This window comes from Rana temporaria, chromosome 10 (genome assembly GCF_905171775.1).
Source record: "Rana temporaria chromosome 10, aRanTem1.1, whole genome shotgun sequence".
NCBI lineage: Eukaryota > Metazoa > Chordata > Amphibia > Anura > Ranidae > Rana > Rana temporaria.
This window is the reverse complement of record NC_053498.1, coordinates 86,170,347-86,193,795: the sequence shown is the minus strand read 5'-3', so window position 1 is coordinate 86,193,795 and position 23,449 is coordinate 86,170,347. Positions and strand designations below refer to the sequence as shown.

The 23,449-nt window shown below is 42.7% G+C and overlaps 1 protein-coding gene across 1 annotated transcript in view; it reads left to right on the top strand.

The window, feature by feature from the left end:
- Positions 1 to 240: 240 nt before the first annotated feature.
- The window catches only part of FAM83E (family with sequence similarity 83 member E), a 99,184-nt gene continuing 75,975 nt past the window's right edge, over positions 241 to 23,449 (top strand). The window contains exons 1-2 of the mRNA XM_040325662.1: positions 241 to 714; positions 18,151 to 18,730. Coding sequence (XP_040181596.1) covers positions 18,281 to 18,730 — 450 coding nt within the window. The 5' untranslated portion in view covers positions 241 to 714; positions 18,151 to 18,280. The remainder of the gene's footprint in view (positions 715 to 18,150; positions 18,731 to 23,449) is intronic.

Below are 23,449 nucleotides of genomic sequence, written 5' to 3'. Positions count from 1 at the left end.
GACCCTTCCATACACATCAGTAAACAACTATTAATAGCTCTTTTATATAAGCTAGCCCATATTTTGGTTTTATGGGTCCTGTAAATTCCGCAGGAGAGAAAAAGCGCCAGTATGTGTAAGGAAATACTCGCCAAAAATAAACTGAAAAATAATTTTTAAAAACAAGAGCGCACAGCTAGCTTGTTTTCCAGAGAAGAACCGTCCTGTCTAGTTCCTACTGTGTTATCATCTTTATCTTGCAAATAAGTCAACTGATCTGTTTAAGGTGAGAATGCTTCCTGGTTGCTACAGGTACGCCGCATGACCTGCTGGTGTGTCTTATGTGTCTGGCATTATGACAGGAAGAACAAAGGCAGAGAGAGAGAGAGAGCAGGTGGAGAGCGACAAAGGGAAAGCCTGTTACTGTGAACTATGCTGCTACCTTCCTCACAGACTCTCCCCAAAAAATCATTAGAAGAACCCTCCAAAGCATTCCATGTACCTGGACTCAGCCACACATTCTGGGCCTGAGAAAGACACTTCTTTGCTTGTGAATTTCTGTTGCTGAAAACTCTACACAAGACAGCAGCAGACAGTGACTTGTATTATACTATGATGAAAGCCATGGCAAAAGATCAACATGAAAAGGAAAAAGCCTTGAAGATTTATGGCCAAGAACTGAGCATGAAAGTGCTTCTAAACTGTTAGAGAAATAATGACGAGGACTCCATACAGGTACTTTATTAGATTTTGCGCTGTTAATGTGTGTGTTTTTTTTGCCTTATGTAATCCTATTTTTTTATTTGTTATAGTGTGTGTAGTTGGATATGTCAACTTCAAATGGTTCCTTTTTTTTTGGGTGGATGAGGACAAGTGGCTTCTTATATCTTTCAGGGGCTCCGAATTCGATGCGCCTGAAAGCCTAGATCTCTCTATCTGCCCGGCCATTATGAAAAGGTCTTTATGGGCAGGTCTCACTCTGGCTTCTTTTGATTTACTTTATAAAGCTAATAATACAGCAGGAGGAATACATAAGACATTCTTATATAGCCTGTAATAGAAATGGCGGGGCTGGGGAAGCAGAGCTGGATGCTCTGAAGAGCAGATCCCACTGCTGAAACCCCCAAGAGATGTAAGAAGTCCGTGGATTTTTTATAGAAACATAGAAAAGTGATGGCAGAAAAAAAGACTGAGTAGTCCATCGAGTCTGCTTATTCTTGTCTTTTGTGTTTTTTTGTTGTTTTTCTTTTTCAATAAAGTGGTTGTAAACCTTTACACACCACTTTCACCTACATGTAAGCCCAGGGCTTTTTTTCTGGGGGAACTTGGGGGAACTCAGTTCCACCACCTCTGGCTCAGACCCTTTGGTGCCTGCTCACCACAATCACTTGTAAACACAGAAGTCTGGTTTCTGTGTTTACAAGTGACAGCTCTGCACTCTGTGTGTAACCCCCTGAACTCTGCACTCTGTATGTAATGCAATCCTGGTATTTAATGCCCCTTTAAGACCCTTCTACTGTTTTTTAAATCTGAACAGGGTCGTGGTTGAGTTCCTGCACCTATTTTCTGAGAAAAAAAGCTCTGTGTAAGCCTATAATTACCTGTAGGTACCGTGAAAATCTCTTAAACTTGCATGGTTTAGGAGATATTCACCGTATCAGCATGTGCCAACGTCATCTGCACATGCGCATTGAAGAAATGGCTTGCTTGTGACGTCATTGCGACTTCAGCAAATCACAGCGCCGGAGCCCGCAAACTCGGAAATAACTCTGGGAGACATGTCGCCGGTCACAGTGGTGTGCCGAGACTGCTGCAGGGGATTCGATCTAAGGCAGGTATTTCATACTGAGCTAGTATGCTATGCATACTAGTTCATTATGCCTTTGTCTTGCAGGTTTTTTTTTTTTTGCCTTGGGTTTACAACCACTTTAACTTTTTTGTCTGAGTATAGATCTATGTTTATCCCAAGCATATTTGAAGCCATTTACTGTTGACTGTCTCACTACTGTGTTTCCCCAAAAATAAGACCGGGTCTTATATTAATTTTGGTTACAAAAATCACACTAGGGCTTATTTTCCGGGGAATGTCTTATTTCTTTACGGTATGTACAATAATCTACATTTATTCAAATACAGTCATGTCATCATGACGATCTTAGAGTGGTTGTAACCCCAAAAAGAAAAAAAATATATCCTGATCCTTTAAAGCATGATAGCCAGCACAGTGACCCACCGTAGCTCTTCTCCACTCTGAGCACTGCAGAGGAAGGGACCACTGATGTTGGAGAGGAGAAGATCTCCAGCCGGTCACGTGAGCGCCCAGCGGCACTGTAAGTAAGGTATTTTCCAAAACAAAGTTACAAAAAGGAGACACACTGCACATTATATAATTTTTTACAAAACGGATTACGTTTTTACGACGACTTTAACTAGGGTTTATTTTCGGGGTAGGGCTTATATTGCAGCCATCCCCAAAAATAACGCTAGGTCTTATTTTCGGGGTAGGGCTTATTTTCGGGGAAACAGGGTACCTCTGCTGAAAGTTTATTCTAAGTATCAACTACCCTTTCAGTAAAATAATACTTTCCAGTATTATTTATGAACTTTGCTTTATTTAGTTTGAAGCCATGTTCCGTGTTCTTGAATTTTGTTTCATATTGAAACAAAATTGCCCTCCGGAGCTTTATTCACCCCTTTGATGTATTTAAAGGGTCTGAAATATACATTTTGGGTGGACTTGGAATATAGATTACGACATTTTCCACTAGTGTCTCCTTTCGGTGATAAAAAAGTACATTGGACAAATCACTGCCATGAAAACAGAAACAACAAATATCTATCTGTTCATTGCTTATCAATGACTGCAGCAGGCCGTAGTGGAAAATCTTTGCAGAGGTAAAAGGCATCATCCAAGTGGGATTTTATTGGCCGATAGACTATTGTACACAGCACAGAAGCTGTGTGTTAATCACATAGCTGTGTTTATTGATAGGCTACCGGCCAGCATGTTTTATGTGTGAATCAGCTAGTAAAATTATCTTCCAATAATCAGATCATCTTCCGATAGTAAAATAATCTTCTGATATCTATTTGCTATCTCATTTTTATGTGCTGTTTTAGTTCTGTGCCACTGTCAGTTATTTCAGGTTTTGCAATGAGCTTCTGAGCTGCTGTTCAGTGTAAATTTCCCCTGCACTGATCCATGAACACACAAGTGTGACACGATGACGAGAAATAAAGTTCCTTGTATACAAAAACAGCCATCCATGTTTAATGAAAAGAAGAGCCCTACTCTAGATCCCTCCATATAACAGCATACAAGATCCAATGTTCTGGGAAATAAGAAAAGGTGTTGTTCTTCAGGTTTTATCACATTGTCATACTTCAGTTCAAAAACGATAAAAAAACGTTATTTACTAAAACATTGCAAAGAGCCTTTTAGTGGTGTGAAACGTGCATAAAGGAACCAATCAGATTACTATTTGCTGCAGACAGAAGAGTAAAAGATGATCTGAATTTGTCACTCGTAAAATGTGGTCTTTTCATTGCATACATGTAAACCCTGAGACGGTTCACACAGGGGCGGCACGACTTTGGGGGCGACTCGGCAAGGGGATCTCATGACGACTTGAGAGGCGACTTTCAAAATGAGTCAATGCAAGTCGCCCCGAGTCGTCCCCAAAGTCGTACAAGAACCCTTTTCTAAATCGGAGCGACTTGCGTCGCACATAGAACAGTTCTATAGAATCGCCTGACGAGTCACCCCTGTGTGAACCGGCTCTTGTGTGAAGCCTGAAGGTGCTGGAATTGTGGATTGTGTGAGGACTAAAGGTGCTGGAATTGTGGATTGTGTGAGTGAGGACTAAAGGTGCTGGAATTGTGGATTGTGTGAGGACTAAAGGTGCTGGAATTGGGGATTATGAGAGGTCTGGAGGTGCTGTAATTGGAGATTATGAGAGGTCTGGAGGTGCTGGAATTGGGGATTATGTGAGGTCTGGAGGTGCTGGAATTGAGGATTATGTGAGATCTAAAGGTGCTGGAATTGGGGATTATGAGAGGTCTGGAGGTGCTGGAATTGAGGATTATGTGAGGTCTGGAGGTGCTGGAATTGAGGATTATGTGAGGTCTGGAGGTGCTTGAATTGGGGATTGTGTGAGATCTGGAGGTGCTGGAATTGGGGATTATGTGAGGTCTGGAGGTGCTGGAATTGGAGATTATGAGAGGTCTGAAGGTGCTGGAATTGAGGATTATGTGAGGTCTGAAGGGGCTGGAATTGGAGATTATGAGAGGTCTGAAGGTGCTGGAATTGAGGATTATGTGAGGTCTGAAGGGGCTGGAATTGGAGATTATGAGAGGTCTGAAGGTGCTGGAATTGAGGATTATGTGAGGTCTGAAGGTGCTTGAATTGAGGATTATGTGAGATCTAAAGGTGCTGGAATTGGAGATTATGAGAGGTCTGGAGGTGCTGGAATTGGGGATTATGAGGTCTGAAGGTTGAGGATTTAGAGATGAACTGAAGTCTCAAATTCCTGGAATTGGGGATAATCTGAAGTCTGAATGTGCAGAAATTGGGAATGATCTGAGATTATGAAACGTGTCTAATTTTATAAATTTGAATTGCCATTAGCCATAAGTATGAGTGCACAAACTGGAAACAAACTATGCAACTACACTGCACTGTTCACTGGCACACTTGTTGTCTACTGCTTGTAAATTGACACCTACTGTGGAAAATGTAGCTGACCCCTGTTCTAGTTCATCACCCGGTCTTTACTGGATTATACAGTATTCATTCAGTGTCTGCCAGTAACCGCTAAAGCTGGCCATATGCTATGCAATCTGATTGTAAAATCTCTGTACAATTTCCTTAAGATTTACCAAAGCTATGTAATAGGAGAACCCCCTTGAACAATCCATTGCACTACATGGTTGATGATAGATCTAAAGGATATTGTACAATCATATTGCATGGTATATGGCACCCTTTACATTTCTTTTTCAAATCTTATCTGGAAATCAACCAAACTGGACAAGCAGATGTGCACATGTACAGTATGTACTGCAACGCTAAACACGGTGGCCCCATCTATGACAGCTTCTGTAGTAAGAATTGCCTGCTGCCAACAGCATCATATTAGGACAAGCTTGCATATTATTTATTGCTGTGGGGCAGCCCTCCAACTCTCATTGGCCCTCTTATGACTCATCCCCCCTCCCTTCCTGGCAAACTCTCAGGAGAGTGAGCGAGAGAGAGAGAGAGCTGTGCATGATGTCATAAGCCTAGGCTTTGTACCAGGCAAGAAAGAGGAAGTGGGCTGTATAAGGTAATTACTGGCAGAAAAAAATGTTTTACTATCCAAAGTTAAAACAACAAGGGCAGAAGATTTAATAGATGGAAAGATGAAAAAATTACTGCAGGTCCACTTTAAGCACCTTAACAGAACACATATTTAACGTGTAACCTGACTAAAGCACATTACAATTTTCACTCTGAAGGTTAGTCTTTAAAAAAATATCCAAAGTCCAAATTTTTACTAATTTTGAAAAGAGTAGCAAATGATCATTTTCAAACAGAAGAGGAAAATGATTTTAGGAAGACTGTGAAGATTGTTCACAGGGTTTGGGTTTGAATAAATAAAGGCAAAACGACTCTGCACTATGGCCCAGATTCACAAAGCACTTACGCCGACGTATAACAAGTTACGCCGACTTAAGTGCAAATGTGCGCCGTCGTATCTGTGCGCCAGACCCACAAACAGATATGCGCCTAAAACCAGGCTACACCCCGCCAACGTATCTTGCTTACGCCGGCGTAGGGTGGGCGCACATTTAGGCTGGCTGCATGGTGCCGCTCCCATTGATTAGCCATTCAAGCATGCAAATGAGGGAAATACGGCGATTCACGAACCTGCGTGCGCCCAACGCATGCTACGCTAGGTGCGCGTAAGTTGTACGTCCGGCGTAAAGTTATTCCCCATAAAGGAGGTGCAACCCAGCAGCAGACATGCAAAGGTCTGCACCAGGGAACACAAGCCGGCGTATTTTACATTGGACGTGTGTCTGGCTGGGCGTAGGTTACATTCACACCGTACGCAGTGATCCGGCGTAGTTTAGGCAGTTGTTCCGACGTGGTTGTGAGCAGGCGCAGGGGGATGCGTCCACGTCACGGCGCATGCGCAGTTCGTGATACGTATGTGTCTGGTGCTCGGCCCATCATTTCCATGGGGTCATGCCTCATTTGCATGGGTCACGCCCACTTCCACCTACGCCTTCGAATCCCACGCCACGCTGGCGCAGCGTTGGGAGCACTGGCTTGCTGAATGCATTGCTTGCCTTTCTGCGCTGCGTTGGCGTAGCGTACATTGGTTACTCTACGGCGGCGTAATGTGCGCCTTGCTCTCTGTGAATCTGGGCCTTTGTGTGCAAGTGAAGTTGCACAAGAGATTAGTGAATAAGGTAAGGCTCACTTTACCCAATCACATGCAAGGAAAAGAAAAGAAAAACACATGCACATGTGGAGCTATTATCATCTCTTACATATCGGGTACATATGCTGATGACCTATGATCATTATTGGATGAGATTCACTGCTTAAGGATCCAATTTGTTTGAGCTGCGTATTTGGAGTGATAATTTCGATTACATGCTTTTAGTGATCCTCTGTCATAAGGGATCATGGCAAGTCAGTAAGGAGTAATTCCTACTGATTGGTGGAGGATTCATCACATTTTTGGACACGTAAATTCATCAGCTTATGGATTTTTGCACAGAGCACTGGTGGTGTTCATCATCTGTTGTTTAATTATTCAAGCACTAATGGACTATATCATTTAGTTTTTAGGTTTTTTATTTACCATATTTTATATTTTTTATTGGTCACCAATATAATTTTAATTCTATTAACTGGCATGAGATTGTTTGTAAACACGGCAACTGATGCATCTATATTATTGGACATATCAGTTTTATTATTACTTATGTCACTAGTCACATATTAGTTTATTACTAACCTGGTTTTGGTATTTATAATTCTGGTGATTGAATTCCTTAAATTAATACCCATACCACATGGTTAGGGGGTTAGCGCGATTTGATTTTCTTTCTATGCTTTTTCTGTACCAATTGTTTACATGTTAATCGCAGCTCTCAACTGAATAAGCGACTTAGGGCCAGATCCACAACGAGCGGGCGCAACGTAACTTTTCCGATTTAAGTTACACCGCCGCAAATTGCCCAAGTTAGTGCCCGATCCACAAAGCACTTACCTGGAAATTTGCGGCGGTGTATCCTAAATCAGTCCGGCGCAAGGCGGGCCAATTCAAATGGGGCGAGTCCCATTTAAATTAGGCGCGCTCCCGCGCCGGACGTACTGCGCATGCTCCCGACGCTATTTTCCCGACGTGCTTTGCGCAAAGTTACGTTGCGCCGAGGTTTTGTGAATCGTGACGGGTAAAAAAGAGTTGCGGCGGAAAAAATTAAATTTAAAAAAAAAAACGCGGGAAAGACGGGTATACTTTTACATGGTGTACTAACTTTACACTTTGTAAAAGCAGCCCTATCTTTGCGACGGCAAATTCACACTTACGGCGACTTCACGAAGGGAAAAACCTTCGTGGATCTCCGTAAGTGCTAATTTGCATACCCGACGCTGGTTTACGACGAGAAATGCCCCCAGCGGCGGCCGCGGTACTGCATCCTAAGATCCGACAGTGTAAAACAATTACACATATCGGATCTTAGGGATATCTATGCGTAACTGATTCTATGAATCAGCCGCATAGATAGAAACGGATACGACGGCGTAACCCTTTTGTGGATCTGGCCCTTAATTTTGCAGGTGTTCCTTTTCCTTTTAACACTTCTAGCGCAGTTTCTTCCATTTTTTCCATGCACAGTCTATTTGCCTTTAGTAAATCAACCCCTTTCTGCCTCACAGACATAACATTGTATGAAATGTGTCCAAATTTAAAATACAAGTTTTGACTTTTGATATACTTAAAGGAGAAGTCCAGCCTGAGCTTTTTAGGCTGGGCTTCTCCTAAGGGTTACAGGAGTGCAATTTGTTTTGCACTCCTGTGACCCGTTTTCAGCGGAGAGTGGTCTGAAGTCTGCTTTCCGCTGACATCACTGCTATCAGTCGAGGCAGCGCGTCATCCCGACTTCAGAAGTCTGGATCCGCCAGCTGCCTTGACTGATGGCATTCTCAGTCTCTCAGCATGCCGCTGAGACGGCTGCTCCCTGCCCCTCCACAACCCAGCACTCCAATGAGCGTGGAGAAGCAGGACAGATGCTGATTGACAGTCAGCAGCTCTCTGCTCTGGGAGGAGTGAGATGTTCGATTGCTCGGTTCTCAGTGCAGAGATGCCGGGGGACAGCTGCAGCATCAGTCTGATGCTGCATCCACCTACCGTGTTTCCCTAAAAATAAGACCTACCCCGAAAACAAGATCTAGCGTTATTTTCCAGGAGGGCTGTGATATGAGCCCTTCCCCAAAGGGGAAGGGCTCATATCACATATTACAGTAGTAATATTACATATTACAGTAGCTCATATCCACTCTATTACAGTAGTATGTGTGGCGCCATGCTCCCATTTAGTAGACGCTATGTGTTAAATTATAGTTGTCTGAGCAGTAGTTTGACTCGGAAGGATTATGCTAAATTGTTGGTTCTGTTTCAGTTCAGCTGGGTTGCACAAGTTTCCCCCTGACGGTGGGTGTCGCCGTCACCGCAGGTCAAGGTTGGAAAGGCAACAGGCTAGATGTATTGGGTATCCCTCTCCCAGAAGTGGCTCAGGGGGCGTGGTAAACCCGCTGTGCATTCTGGGGAGGGGTACTTAAGGGCAAACACTGTTTTGGTGGGGTTTGTCTCCTGATCCTGACCTGATGGCCCTAATGGCCTCAGGAATGTGCTAATTTGTCTCGTAGCCTCAGGGCTGGCTGGCCCGAGGCCTCGCAACTGAGAGTGGGCCCAGGAGTTTCTGGGGCCTACTAATCCAGGGATGGTCCTTCGATACCTTATCTACGGAAGGAAGCTGAACCAGTGGGATTCAATTGATTCAATTACCCTGGCTGATTTGCCTCACTGTGCTGCTGGTCCGGCTTAAAGATTTTTGGCACCGTGAGTTGTGTAACTTTTGTTGGAACTATATCAAATGTGCAGTTGGTTACATGATCTTGTGGCAGAAGATTTTGGGACGGCCTGACAACACTTATCAAGTCTGACTTTGACGAGCTTCGCACTAGCTGCTAGGCCAGTGAAGCCTCGTACACATTCCCGTCGAGGAAAAAGAAGACATGCTCTCTTTTTGGCTCGACGGGATCCTCGACAGTTTCCTCGTCGAAAAATGTACACACGAACGGTTTCCTCGGCAAAAAGAAAATCCCAGCAAGTTTCTTGCTGGTTTTTGCCGAGAAATTCGGTCGTGTGTACGAGGCCTGAGAGTAGGCCTATCTAGTGGTTTCTGAAATCAAGTGTAGAGCTGAGTTAATCCTCTGGATCTAAGTTGTTCCCGTGATCCGCAAAGCAAAGGTACCTGAGTCTTTCCATGTCCCTCTACCCCTCTGTTGGAGAACTTTGGTTAATAAAACCCTTGAAAGAGACTTTGTGTTTGTTGCAGACATTCTTTTGGACAACTCTTCAAGGAGAACCCCTGAAACGAGCATATGGAAAAAAAAGGTAACGGCACGCCCAAATATAAACCAGCAGCTCCTTCGAGGGTAATGCTACATATATAATGTACAATGTGTGTGTTTCTGTAATATAATTGTGGGGAAGAGCACTCCAGCGGGTCACAGAAGCGCAGAGCGGCGCTATAACGAAGGTATTTGGCACAAATATATTACAGAAACATACACATTGTTCATTATATAATACAGAAATAGAGTGTATTATAGGATTTTACAAGTTCACACTGGGGATTCGTGACAGGCAGGGAGAGAGAGGGGAAATGAAGACAGTACATTACATAGTAAGACCTACCACAAAAATAAGCCTTAAGCCTCGTACACACGACCAAGGAACTCGACGGGCGAAACACATCGCTTTCTTCGTCGAGTTCCTTGTTAGGCTGTCGAGGAACTCGACAAGGCAAGTTTCTCCATTCCCGTTGAGGAAATAGAGAACATGCTCTCTTTTTGGCTCGTCGAGTTTCTCGACAGTTTCCTCGACAAAAATGTACACACGACCGGTCTCCCAGCAAGTTTCTTGCTGTTTTTGCCGAGAAACTCGGTCGTGTGTACGAGGCCTGACAATGTCTTTTGTTGCCAAAATAAATATAAGACCTGGGCTGATTTTCAGGGAAACACTATAGGTAAGTATGAATCTAAAAAACAAAAACAAAAATATATCTCTATTAAACCCCAAAAATATGCTTTGGAATACATTCTGGTGATGATGAGATGAATCTGCCCCACTTATGGAATCACAATCTTTAGTATCGTTATAAAATGTAATAGGGAGAGTGGAATTCTCTTGAAATTAGGAAGTGAATAACAACTCAATTGTCTTTTAAATTACTCAGTTCACAAAGGTGACATGTGTTTAAAAGTTCATATGCAATGCTACCTAGTGTCTTTTTCATTTTTAATTACAGTGCATTTTTATATATGAGTACATAGGAACGTCCATGTATGTAGAGTATTTAGTGGTAATTATATTGTCAGTTATGAGAGTGCTTACAGTATGTAATAACAACTATTAACTATCAATTATATGCTAGACGTCTAACTGCTCCCCACCCTTCACTTGTTCCTGTTAATGATTAAACGCAAAGTTAGCGTTCTATGCATAGTGCTAGTAACAATACTGAGCTGGTTATCTTTAGGTTTGTCACTGTACCTTCACTAAACATTTATTGTTCTCAATAAAGCTATATATTTTCTCTTTTCATACCCCTCCCTTGAAATGAGCCAATAAAATATGTACATTAGCTAAAGTGAAACTACAGGCAAGGTAAAAACATCAAATACAGTATGCCGCAGTCTGCCACTAGCATTAACACACCAGTTATTGTTTTTCAGAATTGCCTTGGTAATAATAATATTATCTGTTGATCCTGCCAGTGGATTTGTTGTTTTTACACTTTCTTAAAAAGGGTGATACTTTGTTTGTTTTGCAGTATGTAGCATCCTCCTAGATAGGTGCTAGGATTAGGTAGATTTAGTTTGGGCTTAATGTTTTCAGTGGAGCTACATTGTTGTTGTTTGGTAAATTTAGCTTGACGTCTGTTTGAACATGTTTGAAAAATGTTAATGATCAGCAGCTACAGCTGATTATTCTTTTCTGACAGTGAAAAAAAAGGGGGAGAAAAAGGTAACAAACCCTGGGACTTTAAACAGTGTTCAATTGATTAGGTAGAAATACAGTAACAGCATTGAGGATTTAAATTTGTATTATAAAAGTAAAAAAAGAAACAAGCACAGATTTTAAAACCATCCATATTAAATACATGAGACTTTGCCAAACGCATACAAGACTGCAGTAAAGTTGCTCTACGTGTTTCGCTCGGATGAGCTTCTTCAGGAACTTTCGAAGTTAATGCAGGTTATGCTGAAAATCACAAGAGAACATACAATGGATGGAACAGCAAGTTAGTTTGTAAAACATAACATTCAAACAATAAATCCAAATGCAAATATTATTGGCTAAATAACCAACTAGAAGAGTATCAGAAAATATTTTGAACCTGGTAATCAAGAAATAAATAATAAAAAATAAATAGTCAGAGTGCGAGCTAGGCAAATCCCACCATGGCAGCCAGTCACAACCAGATATAGGGATAGCCAGAGAAATGATCTACAAGGTCCCATGAAAATTCTAAATCGAAAACATCCAGGCATTGCCACTCATTCAGATTGGCCACAGGAAAGGAGAGAGCATTCATTGTCCCTAATATATGAATATAACGAGAAACCATGTAAAGGGAGCTATATGGAATCGCAGAGAAATGGCTATAATCCAAGAATGGGCATAATTAATAAAAATAACTTTTTACCTGGGTAAGAAGTATAAATGTGGAATCAATGAAGTTTGCCGCTGGTGCAGAAAGAATCCCTTAAGACCAATTGCGGACTAGAAGATGAAAGCAGTGTTCCAATAGCAATGTGCCTATATAGATCCAATGGCATAGAGAGGGACAAACAAAGAAAAAAAAAAAAAAAAAGGGGGGATTGAGTACTAAAATAGTACAGTGGAGTCCTGGTGTGGATCACTATATGGAACAGAGAGAACTTACCAAACAGCAATCCGGATGATTAAGGGACAGGAAGAGAGGAGAGGAATAACACCTCTACCTCCCTATCATGGGTCATGACAGAGATCGCGGCCTCCAGCTCGCTCTTAAATACCTCCCATGGCAGCAGCGTCTGACGTCACCGCCGGGATGCAGACATAACGTGGCGACCCAGAGTGCGCATGCATGACCTACACAACAACATAGTGGAGCGAATATAGGCACAAATGAATTTGTAGGTCCAGCGCATGCCCATTAATGCATGGAGAACCACAGAGGTCACGCAGCAACCCGCTGCGCCATGTTTGATAAGGGAAGGTCCCTCAGTTGAGATAGAATGGTGAGGGAAATAATGTCGAGTCGCCGAAGGCACACAGCATACAGCTCAGCAGACCCAACTAGCAATACCAATTAAATAAGATTGTGTGGACGCATTAAAGCACCAAGGCCCAGATTCACAAAAGAGATACGACGGAGTATCTCAGATACTCCGTCGTATCTCTCAGAGTATCTATGCGACTGATTCATAGAATCAGTTACGCATAGTTAGCCCTAAGATCCGACAGGTGTAATTGTTTTACACTGTCGGATCTTAGGATGCAATACCGCGGCCGCCGCTGGGGGAAGTTTGCGTCGTAAACCAGCATTGGGTATGCAAATTAGTAGTTACGGCGATCCACAACGGTTTTTTCGCGTTCGCTACGTCGCTGCTAGTCTAGTTTCCCGTCGCAAAGTTAGTCGTCGTTTTTGGTGCCCTAACTTTACACAGCACACGTATGTGCTGTATAAAGTATGGCCGTCGTTCCCGTGTCGAAATTTGAAAATTTTTGTTCCTTGCGTAAGACGTCCAGGAATACGAAAGTACGCTACGCACGTCGCCGTTTGAAAAAATGAGGTCACTTTGCGCAAAGCACGGCGGGAATTTCAAAACCGAGCATGCGCAGTAGGTCCGGCGCGGGAGCGCGCCTAATTTAAATGGCACACGGAGGCCGCCAGCGTAAGTTTTCATGCAAGTGCTTTGAGAATCAGGCACTTGGGATGAAAACTTGCTGCGGTGTAACGTATCTACGATACGTTACGCCACCACGATTCTACGTGAATCTGGGCCCAAGTGAACATCTGGTCCAAAGTGTGCCCATGGCATCCATATGGCCCAAAATGAGCAGCAGTTGCCGTAATGAAAAATAATTGATTCACAAATTGAATAAAAAGTATATTAAGATCACTCAATAACAGTTTAGACAATAGAGTCCAGCTGTTGCATGAATATGGGTTGCGAGGAAGGCTCAAAGGCGGTGCCCCGCTCGCATTCAGATTCATTAGTACATACAAGGAAGTGCACTAGGAAATACACATGTAATTTAATTTTATCAGTGCAAAGATGTAAATTTCAGGTTAATGATCAACAGCTATCAATTGATGTAAATGATGTAAATTTCCTATTCTGACAGTGGCAAGTCCCGCTGTCAGAATACAATGTCCCAGTGGGAGGGATAATCCTGGGTACATTCTTACCTGAATGTGTTTTCTAAAAAAGCAGATCAGATAAACAATCATTATATTTGCCCCAGGGCACATCTAAGTGTGACAGTAAAGATATTTTATAACTGCAGAAAGTTAGAAATGGAAAATAATCAAGTATTTAGGAGCTACTACGTGATAATAATAGCCTTGTACTGAAATTTTCAGATCACTAATTATCTGATATGATGTAATTTGTTCCATAAAAATGTGTAATAATTGGGATTACCTGCAGTTCTGCGCCAATTACTGTCACAGGGAGATTATTTATTAAGGCAGTTCAAATTGAAGTGAAGATGTGAAACCATATCAGCAACCAAACTAACTTTCACCTATTAATTATTTTAGATCAGTCAGAACAATAAAATATTAGATCTGCTAAAGGCTACTGCACTTTTTATTATTTGTTCCGAATACAATATCTTAAAGGTACCCATAGACAAAGACTGGAGAAAATTGGACCATGCTTTATAGGTTTTTTTCTTTGCCTTCCTCTGGATCAACTGTGGGTATAAGACTCTGTGTGTGGGAGTTATCTGTTTTTTTTCTATTGGTTAAACTGTCTTTTTTTTCAGCCTAACTATATATATCTAGGCATGCACTGATTGTCACTTGTATTGTTAATTTTGTCAATGAAAAATTTTGTCATAATTTTTGTCCGTGGCCATTTTACCGTGACGAAAACTACAGCACATTTTTGTCAACTGACGAAAAACTATAACGAAAATCAAATCCGTTTTCGTTAAGGAATGAAAAAGGGACGTTAATGGCAAGGAGGGACATTTACCCTCTTGAACTACTGTATTTATTGGCGTAAAACACAGTGCGTGCGTGCTATATGCCGATATTTGTTTTTTTACCAATAGGGAGAAGGGATCCAACTTCAAAATACCTCAATAGCTTTGTTCTTGTTGGCCGCTCCTCCTTCCACTCCTCCTCTGAGTGTTGCTTTAGATTGGAGGAGGAGAGCGGTCACATGACTATCCATGAAATGTCAGAGGAGAGCAGTCCTGTGACCGTGTCCATGCAAGAACAAAGCTATTGAGGTATATTTAGAGACTTTGATTTACAAGAGTGACACAGGAGTAGCTGTGTATGAGAAAAGGCTGGTAGTGATTTATTCTTAACTTTAAAGTATGCTGACAGTGCTGTCCCAGGAGACTGGGGGTCTCTTGTGTATTGTGCAGAGGGTGGGGGGCTGTGTGCTGTGTACTGTGGGGGGGCTGTGTGCTGTTTACTGTGGGGGGCTGTGTACTATGCAGAGGGTGGGGCACTGTGTACTATGCAGAGGGTGGGGGACTATCTATGGTGCATAGGGAGGGGGGCTGTGTGTTGTGCAGAGGGTGGGGCGCTGTGTACTATTCTGAGGGTGGGTGGCTGTGTATTGTGCAGAGGGTGGGGGCTGAGTGTTGTGCAGAGGGTGGGGGGTTGTGTACTGTGCACTTTTGTTTTAGTTGACTAAAATGATTTTATTCAACTAAAATGTACTGGAGATTTAAACTAAAATACGATGACTAAAATGGGACTAAAACTAAAATGGGACTAAAAATAAAATGCCATTTTAGTCCTAAGACTTAGGCCCCATACACACGATAGAATTTATCCGCGAATACGGTCCAGCGGACCGTTTCCGCGGATAAATCCTCTCGTGGATTTCGGCGGATTTTCATGCGATGGTGTGTACACACCATCGCATTGAAATCCGCACCGAAATCCTCTTGCGATAACGTGTCGCGCCGTCGCCGCGATTATGACGCGGCGACGTGCGCGACGCTGTCATATAAGGAATTCCACGCATTCGTCAAATCATTACGACGCATGCGGGGGATCCCTTCGGACGGATGGATTCGGTGAGTCTGTACAGACCAGCGGATCCATCCGTTGGGATGGACTCCAGCAGATGGATATGTTCTGCATGTCAGCAAATATCCGATCTGCTGGAATCCATCCCAGGGGAGATATATCCGCGGAAAAAGATCCGCTGGCGTGTACACACCATAGGATCTATCCGCTGAAACCCATTTGCTGGGATTTATCTGCGGATGGATTCTATGGTGTGTACGGGGCCTAAGACTAAAACTGAAACGAAATTTGCTGCCAAAAATTAACACTGGTCATCTGGTCTGTACAGGTTCAGCTGGACTAGGTGACAGACTTGTGTCTGGGGTCAGTTTAAGAAGCTACCATTCACCTCCTCCTCAAGTCTAAGGCCGGGTACACACGGACAAACATGTATGGTGAAAGCGGTCCGTCGGACCGTTTTCACCATACATGTCTGCCAGAGGGCTTCTGTACGATGGTTGTACACACCATCGTACAGAAGTCCGCGCGTAAACAATACGCGGGGCGTGTCCGCGGTGTCGCCGCGTCGATGACGCGGTGTCGCCGCGACAATGACGCGGCGACGTGGGCGGCCCGCCTTTAAAATGCTTCCACGCATGCGTCGAAGTCATTCGACGCATGCGAGGGACGGCGGGCGCCTGGACATGTACGGTAGGTCTGTACTGACGACCGTACATGTCCGAGCGGGCTGAATTCCAGCGGGCTGTTTTAAAACAAGTCCAGGAATATTTGCCCGCTGGGAAAAGGCCCGGCGGGCAAATGTTTGCTGGAATTCGGCCCGCTCGCGCCCACACACGAGCAAACATGTCTGCTGAAACTGGCCTGCGGGCCAGTTTCAGCAGACATGTTTGCTCGTGAGTATGGGGCCTAAAAGGGGTTGTAAAGGTTTGTTTTTAATTTTTTAAATAGGTTCCTTTAAGCTAGTGCATTGTTGGTTCACTTACCTTCTCCTTCGATTTTCCTTCTAAATGTTTTTTTTTTCTTTGTCTGAATTTCTCACTTCATGTTTCTCCTCAGTACGCTTGCCCCCATCATCTGAGCCCCCTCGCTTGAGACTGCACCCCTGTGGGGAGATGCTGTGAACGTTCACAGCGTCTCCCCGCAGGGATGTCCCAAGGGATGGGGGCGAGCACGCTTACTAACCCCCAGCCAGAACGGCTCGGATGATGGGGGCAAGCTTACTGAGGTTAAACAGGAAGTGAGAAATTCAGACAAAAAAAAAACATTTAGAAGGGAAATCGAAGGAAAAGGTAAGTGAACCAACAATGCACTAGCTTAAAGGAACCTATTTAGAAAATAAAAAACAAACCTTTACAACCCCTTTAAAATAATTTCTTTTGGAATATTTACTCATTTTGACAAGTGAGTTCTGCAGGTGTCCAGTTACAGTTGCCTTCATACCATAAAAATGCAAACTCAGTCATGTGTATGTGACAGCCGATGGACAAGCCTGAATGCAATGTAACCAGTCCTACATGTCAAACCACTCTGTAATGTATATGACTGGCCTGTGTTACCTTGTATTATAATGCTATCCAATACCTGCATCCAGGCATTTTACCTAAAAGAAAGTTAACAATGTCAATCCGTCTCCATTTCCTATGATTTCTTTTCTTTTCAGATCTCTAGATTATACCAATCATTTTTCAATTGGTAATTCTTGGAATATTACATCTAAAATAGCTTTATTATTCTATTGGCATTAAAAGAGTATATTACTTGTAATTAGAAAGAGAAGTACCACCTATTTGGATAGGGGGGGGGCTAAGCTAGTGAGAAGGGTTGCCTCATCCAAAGACCTCTGATCAACTATTTCAGGCCCTATTAAGGCAGCTCCAAGGTCGCAGACGTACTTGGTGGTGTTTAACCACTTGGTATCCGGGCCATCGTACTATGACGGCCGCAAGGTGGCTCTACAATGCCGAGAGGACGTCTATTGATGTCCTCGGCTCCTCTGGCCACTGGGGAGTGCGCGAGCACCGCCGGCGGCGCACGCCTGCCCGCCGTGTCACTGAGGTCCCGTTGCGCGTGCTTGGTGGCCACAATCGACCATTACACAGCCAAGGATGTGGATCTGTGTGTGTAAACACACAGATCCACGTCCTGTCAGGGATTAGGAGACCGATGCTGTGTCCCTTGTACATAGGGACACAGATCGGTAACCTCCCCCAGTCAAATATTGTGTTTTTTTCAAAATTGTCGCTCTTTTTTTGTTTATAGCGCAAAAAATGAAAACCGCAGAGGTGATCAAATACCACCAAAAGAAAGCTCTATTTGTGGGAAAAAAAGGACGTCAATTTTGTTTGGGAGCAACGTCGCAGTTGTCAATTAAAGCGATGCAGTGCCGAAAGCTGAAATTTTGCCTGGGCAGGAAGGGGGTATATGTGCCTAGTAAGCAAGTGATTAAACTGACACTAAACTCAGCATTAAAAAAAGTAAATTATACTCAAGAGTGTATTCTAAATTTTTAATAATTTCTGGCTAAGCATCAAATAATTAAAACCTTAAAACAGTTTGCGTACATAGATGACAATGTGCTCTATTATCATCACTCTAATACTGTTTATCCATTTGCAGCTGTCACGTTACAATCCATGTAGAGGATATTTTTGTTACAACTTCAAGGTTGTCCTAGGAAATAGACAAGCCAGCCATTATTCCTAAATAGTTTGTTGATAAGGATTGGGCAAAACATTTTTTTTTGAAGATGGCAACCTCTCAGCTCAAGTGCCTTGAGGACGAATTGGAATTTGTGGACATTACTGAGGCAAGTCCCCAATTTTATTACTCTGAAAAGCAAAGGACTGCCTTAGAAACACTTTTATCCTCTGGAGAAAATGACTTTCAAAGCTACCTAAAAAATGAAGAAATGCGGAATTTTCTTTCCAGAGAGGAAGCCATTTCTATAGCAAGTTCTGCAGTGGATTCACAGCTGGGAAAAATAGAGTGTGATGACGACTCAGAGCTGGATGATGATCTAAGTATCAGTTACTGGCCTGGAACAACTGATGTCCCGACACCCATGCTGGATCTGGGGTGGCCAGAAGGAGATACCTGGAAAGGGATTACACGGGCAGAGGTCTACACTCACCCGCCTTCAAATAATGCTCCACACATTAAGGTGGTTATCAGAAGAACCATACAAAGCGCTACAAAGGTACTCTTTCATCCTTATTTTTTCTTTTACAAAGCCAGCTGATTTAATATTATTTAAAGGTTCAGACACTCAAAACTGATATTTCAGGTTTTGGTAAACCTGGAGAAATAAACCACCTGGTAGTTTATTTACTTAAAGTGGAGGTTCACCCAAAAAATACATTTTTAACATTACATTCAGCCGAGTTGTCCTAATGACAATCGGCTGTTTTTTGTTTTGTTTTTCCCGTACATACCGTATTTTCACCGCCGCTTCCGGGTATGTCTTCTGCGGGACTGGGCGTTCCTAATTGATTGACAGGCTTCCGACGGCGCATACTGCGCGTCACAAGTTGCCGAAAGAAGCCGAACGTCATTGCACAGGCGCTATATAGAGCCGCACCGACGTTCGGCTTCTTTCGGCAACTCGTGACGCTCAGTATGCGACGGTCGGAAGCCTGTCAATCAATTAGGAACGCCCAGTCCCGCAGAAGACATACCCGGAAGCGGCAGTGAAATTCCGGTATGTACGAAAAAAAAACAAAAACAAACAGATGATTGTCATTAGGACAACTCGGCTGAATGTAATGTTAAAAATTTATTTTTGGGTGAACCCCCCGGGGGGGGGGGGGCACTAATAGTCAGATTATCTGTTATACTACTTTTTTATTCATTTTTATTATATTGCTAAAAATGCATCATGAGGTGATGATCATAAAAAAGTTCTCAGAAACACAATGCATTATTATGTATTTATCAATCACAGTTACAGAAGGTATTGTACAGGAATCTAAATGTGCATGGGCTCACATAAGATCCACCATATTCACCAATTTTCTACACAGGGTTGTATGAGACATTGGGGGTTATTTACGAAAAGCAAATTCACTTTGCACTACAAGTGCAAACTACAAGTGCAAAGTGCACTTGGAAGTGCAGTCGCTGTAGAGCCGAGGGAGACATGCAAGGAAAGTAAAAAACAGCTTTTTAGCTTGCACATGATTGGATGATAAAATCCCCTCATTTCAGATCTACCCCTCAGATTTACAACGACTGCACTTCCAAGTGCACTTTCAGTGCAATTTCAAGTTTAGTTTGCAAAGTGTAGTGCAAAGTGGATTGGCCTTTTCGTAAATAACCCCCAATAACTGAATAAACTGGAACATTTTAAATTGTTATCTAAAGTAGATAGTCACAATCTCAGTGTACATCTAACCACAATGCATAGTGATGGAACAAAATAGCTTTCTAGAGTGTGCCAACATCCTACTAGACCAAAGAAAGAAAAACATGGTAATCCCATATAGAGACCCCTACAACTAACGGTGGACTTTAGTCCATGAGACACATACACAAGTGACTTCAAGAAAAATGTGATTTATTTAAACAATTCATAAAACCGATGGTATTAGAAGGTAGGCCTTGAAAACAAGGCCAGCCAAAAGGGGGGAGAGGCGACCTCCCTACAGCAACAGTATGTATGTACCCTACACTTCAAAAATAGAAGAGAAAATGATGTTTGTACAAATACTGGATACATAAATACAGGTAGACGGTCAATCAACTGATGTCATGTTGTGCCTTTAAAGTCCAACGTTTGTTGTAGGGGTCTCTATACGGGATTATCCTATTGTTCTTTCTTTAATGCAATGTGTTGGTTATGGGGTTCTGTATAAGGTATAGGAACAAACTACTAAACATCTATTGGTACATGCTTTCCATCTCTGCTTACCTATTAGCACTAACCTAACAACCTAACACTTAAGAACTCTAGGGTCAATTTAACTAACACATCTGCATTTATAATAATTAATACTATCTAGTTAGTTCACTTATCTATTCTTCACGATTCATATTGCTTTGGCCTGCCCTGGCAAGGCTCAGGTTTTTATTAAAGCCCAACCCTGGATGTACCCCTCTATGACGCCCTTGTGTTTTCGGGGCTGCCAAATGCTGAGGACAATGTGCCATATCTGATGGGAATTCCCAAGGGTTTGTGGCTTCTGGAACGGCATTTTCCCCCTGATTCTAGGGGTTATGGGACAGTCAATTCCCTAGACTCCTGGTATACTTAACTGTTTACAATGTTTGATATTTTTTATTTTATTTCCAAATCCTTAAAGCAGCCTTAGTGCAGGCTACGAAAACAGTCACATGGATTATGTTGCCTTAAAACATTGTTAGCATTCTAAATAACGTAGTTAAAAAATTTGAACAGACCTGGAACCGTGGGATAACTATATGCATGTCTCTATTGTATGTCTTCTGAGGGTTCGTATGCCTCCTTTGACCCAGGTCCAGACCTCCTTTTGTTCTTTTTCTTCTCTTTTCTTTTTTTCTTCTCTTTAACTTTTGTTCTCTTGTGTGTTTGACTACCCCAAAGCATGGTGATATTGTGTTTTACATACTCGGTCTATTGGCAGATGGGTGGTCTCCAATGTACGGTATATCTTGTGAATGTATAGGGAGGAACGACATCGATGACCTAACAAATACTGTAGTTGTTGAATTTACTATTTTGGGTATTGTACTGTGGGTATTGTTATTCCTTTCAACCCATTTGTTTTGCTTACTATTGTACTTTTGTATTGATGTTGGTTCTTTTAATTGTAAAACTTTCAATAAATATTTTGAAAGTAAAGCCCAACCCTGGACTCTGGACTTTTCCTCCCGCGTCTCCACTTTTTCACCCTGTAAGGTCATCCAGGCTGTATTTTTTTCTGTAAGTTTTGTACATTCACCTTTCATAGACGTCTCAGGCTGGTCACATGACTTGTGTGATCCTCTTTCTCGTTTCCTCTTGTCTGAATTGGATGTTCCGCCTTGATGTAGTGAGCAGCATCGGGATGATGACCTCCACAACGCTTTTTGCGATATTACACAATTAATGAATGCAGGGTGCCATTTTTATGCTCCCATTAGGATGCGGGTCCATTACTCCCTGAACTCACAGAATGTGCTGAGTTTTCTGGGTTGATTTTGTGGGGATAAAATCAAATTACCATGGGAGGCAGCTCCAGATTGAAGAGGCATATTGCAGCCTTTTTTTTTTTTTTAAACACCTAGAGGACATTTTTTGATTAAAAATAAATGAGGCAGAAGTTGACCTTTCAGCTCACCTATATATACCATCCTTCCCACAGATTCCTGTACTGTACAGATTGCGGTATTGCTGTACAATAACTTCCCCTGCAGGGCAAATTTCAAGTTTTACTTTAAAATAACTGGTTTGCTTAGGGTGGCCATGACTCATGACTGATGTTCTGTAATTCCAAGGAGGTTAGGAAGTGGGCAGGCCTGAATGTTCTGAAAGGTGTTGTCACACTTCTTATGACATCATACAGGAAGGTTTGGTTAGAGAAATTGGATTATTTTACAAACCTCTCAGCATGTGTGTCAACTGCCCAGGTCTTTAGCTGAAATTATCCTTCCTTTGATGATTGTTTAAAGCGCAACTGAACATTCAGTTTACATTTAGCTAAATATATTTCAGGCTCATGAAGACTAAGTCTGCATTCACACCTGAGCAGAGCAATTTCTTACGTGTTTTTATTTGAGCTTTTTTTTTTAACATTTTACATGCATATAGAAGTGTTTATTGAAGTGTATTTCCACTGTTACATGTGTAGTTAAAGGGGTGGTTCCCCCTAAAACAAAATTCTAACAATACATTCGGATGTCTGCTTACACTGCGGGTAGGCTGGCTTTTGTTTTTTTGTTTTAGTACATACCTCGATATCGCCGTTTCCTCGCTTGGCGGTGGGCGTTCCTTGTTGATTGACGTTCCTCAGACGGGCGCATACTGCGCGTCACGACTTTCCGACAGAAGCCGAACGTCATTGCGCAGGCGCCGTATAGAGTCGGCTCTATACGGCGCCTGCGCAGCGACGTTCGGCTTCTTTCGGAAAGTCGTGACGCGCAGTATGCGCCCATCTGAGGAACGTCAATCAACTAGGAACGCCCACCGCCAAGCGAGGAAACGGCGATATCGAGGTATGTACTAAAACAAAAAAACAAAAGCCAGCCTACCCGCAGTGTAAGCAGACATCCGAATGTATTGTTAGAATTTTGTTTTAGGGGGAACCACCCCTTTAAGCTTCAAGCTCTTTTGTTTTAGCAAATTATAAACATTGGGAGAAACTACAGACTCAATAATTCTTGAAATATACCTGAAAAAAGCCTCTGAAAAACACTTGAAAATTCTCAGTTCAAGCTTTTTCAAGTGTTCCCATTAAAGTCTAAGGGGCAGATCCACAAAGAGAGTACGCCGGCGTATCTACTGATACGCTGGCGTACTTTCAAATTTCCCGCGTCGTATTGTTGTTTTGAATCCTCAAAACATGATACGACGGCATCTGGGTTAGATCCGACAGACGTACGTCTTCGTACGCCTACGGATCTAAGATGCAATTCTTCGGCGTCCGCTGGGTGGCGTTCCCTTTGTTTTCCACGTCGAGTATGCAAATTAGCTATTTCCGCCGATCCACGAACGTATGAGCGGCCGGCGCATTCCTTTACGTCGTCTCTAGTCGGCTTTTTTCGGCGTATGGTTAAAGCTGCTATTTCGTGGCGTACTTAATGTTAAGTATGGCCGTCGTTCCCGCGTATAATTTCAATATTTTTTTTCCCGTAAGTCGTTCGTGAATCGGGATGGACGTAATTTACGTCCAGGTCAAAACCAATGACGTCCATTTTGCGCAATACACGGCGGGAAATTTAGGGACGGCGCATGCGCAGTTCG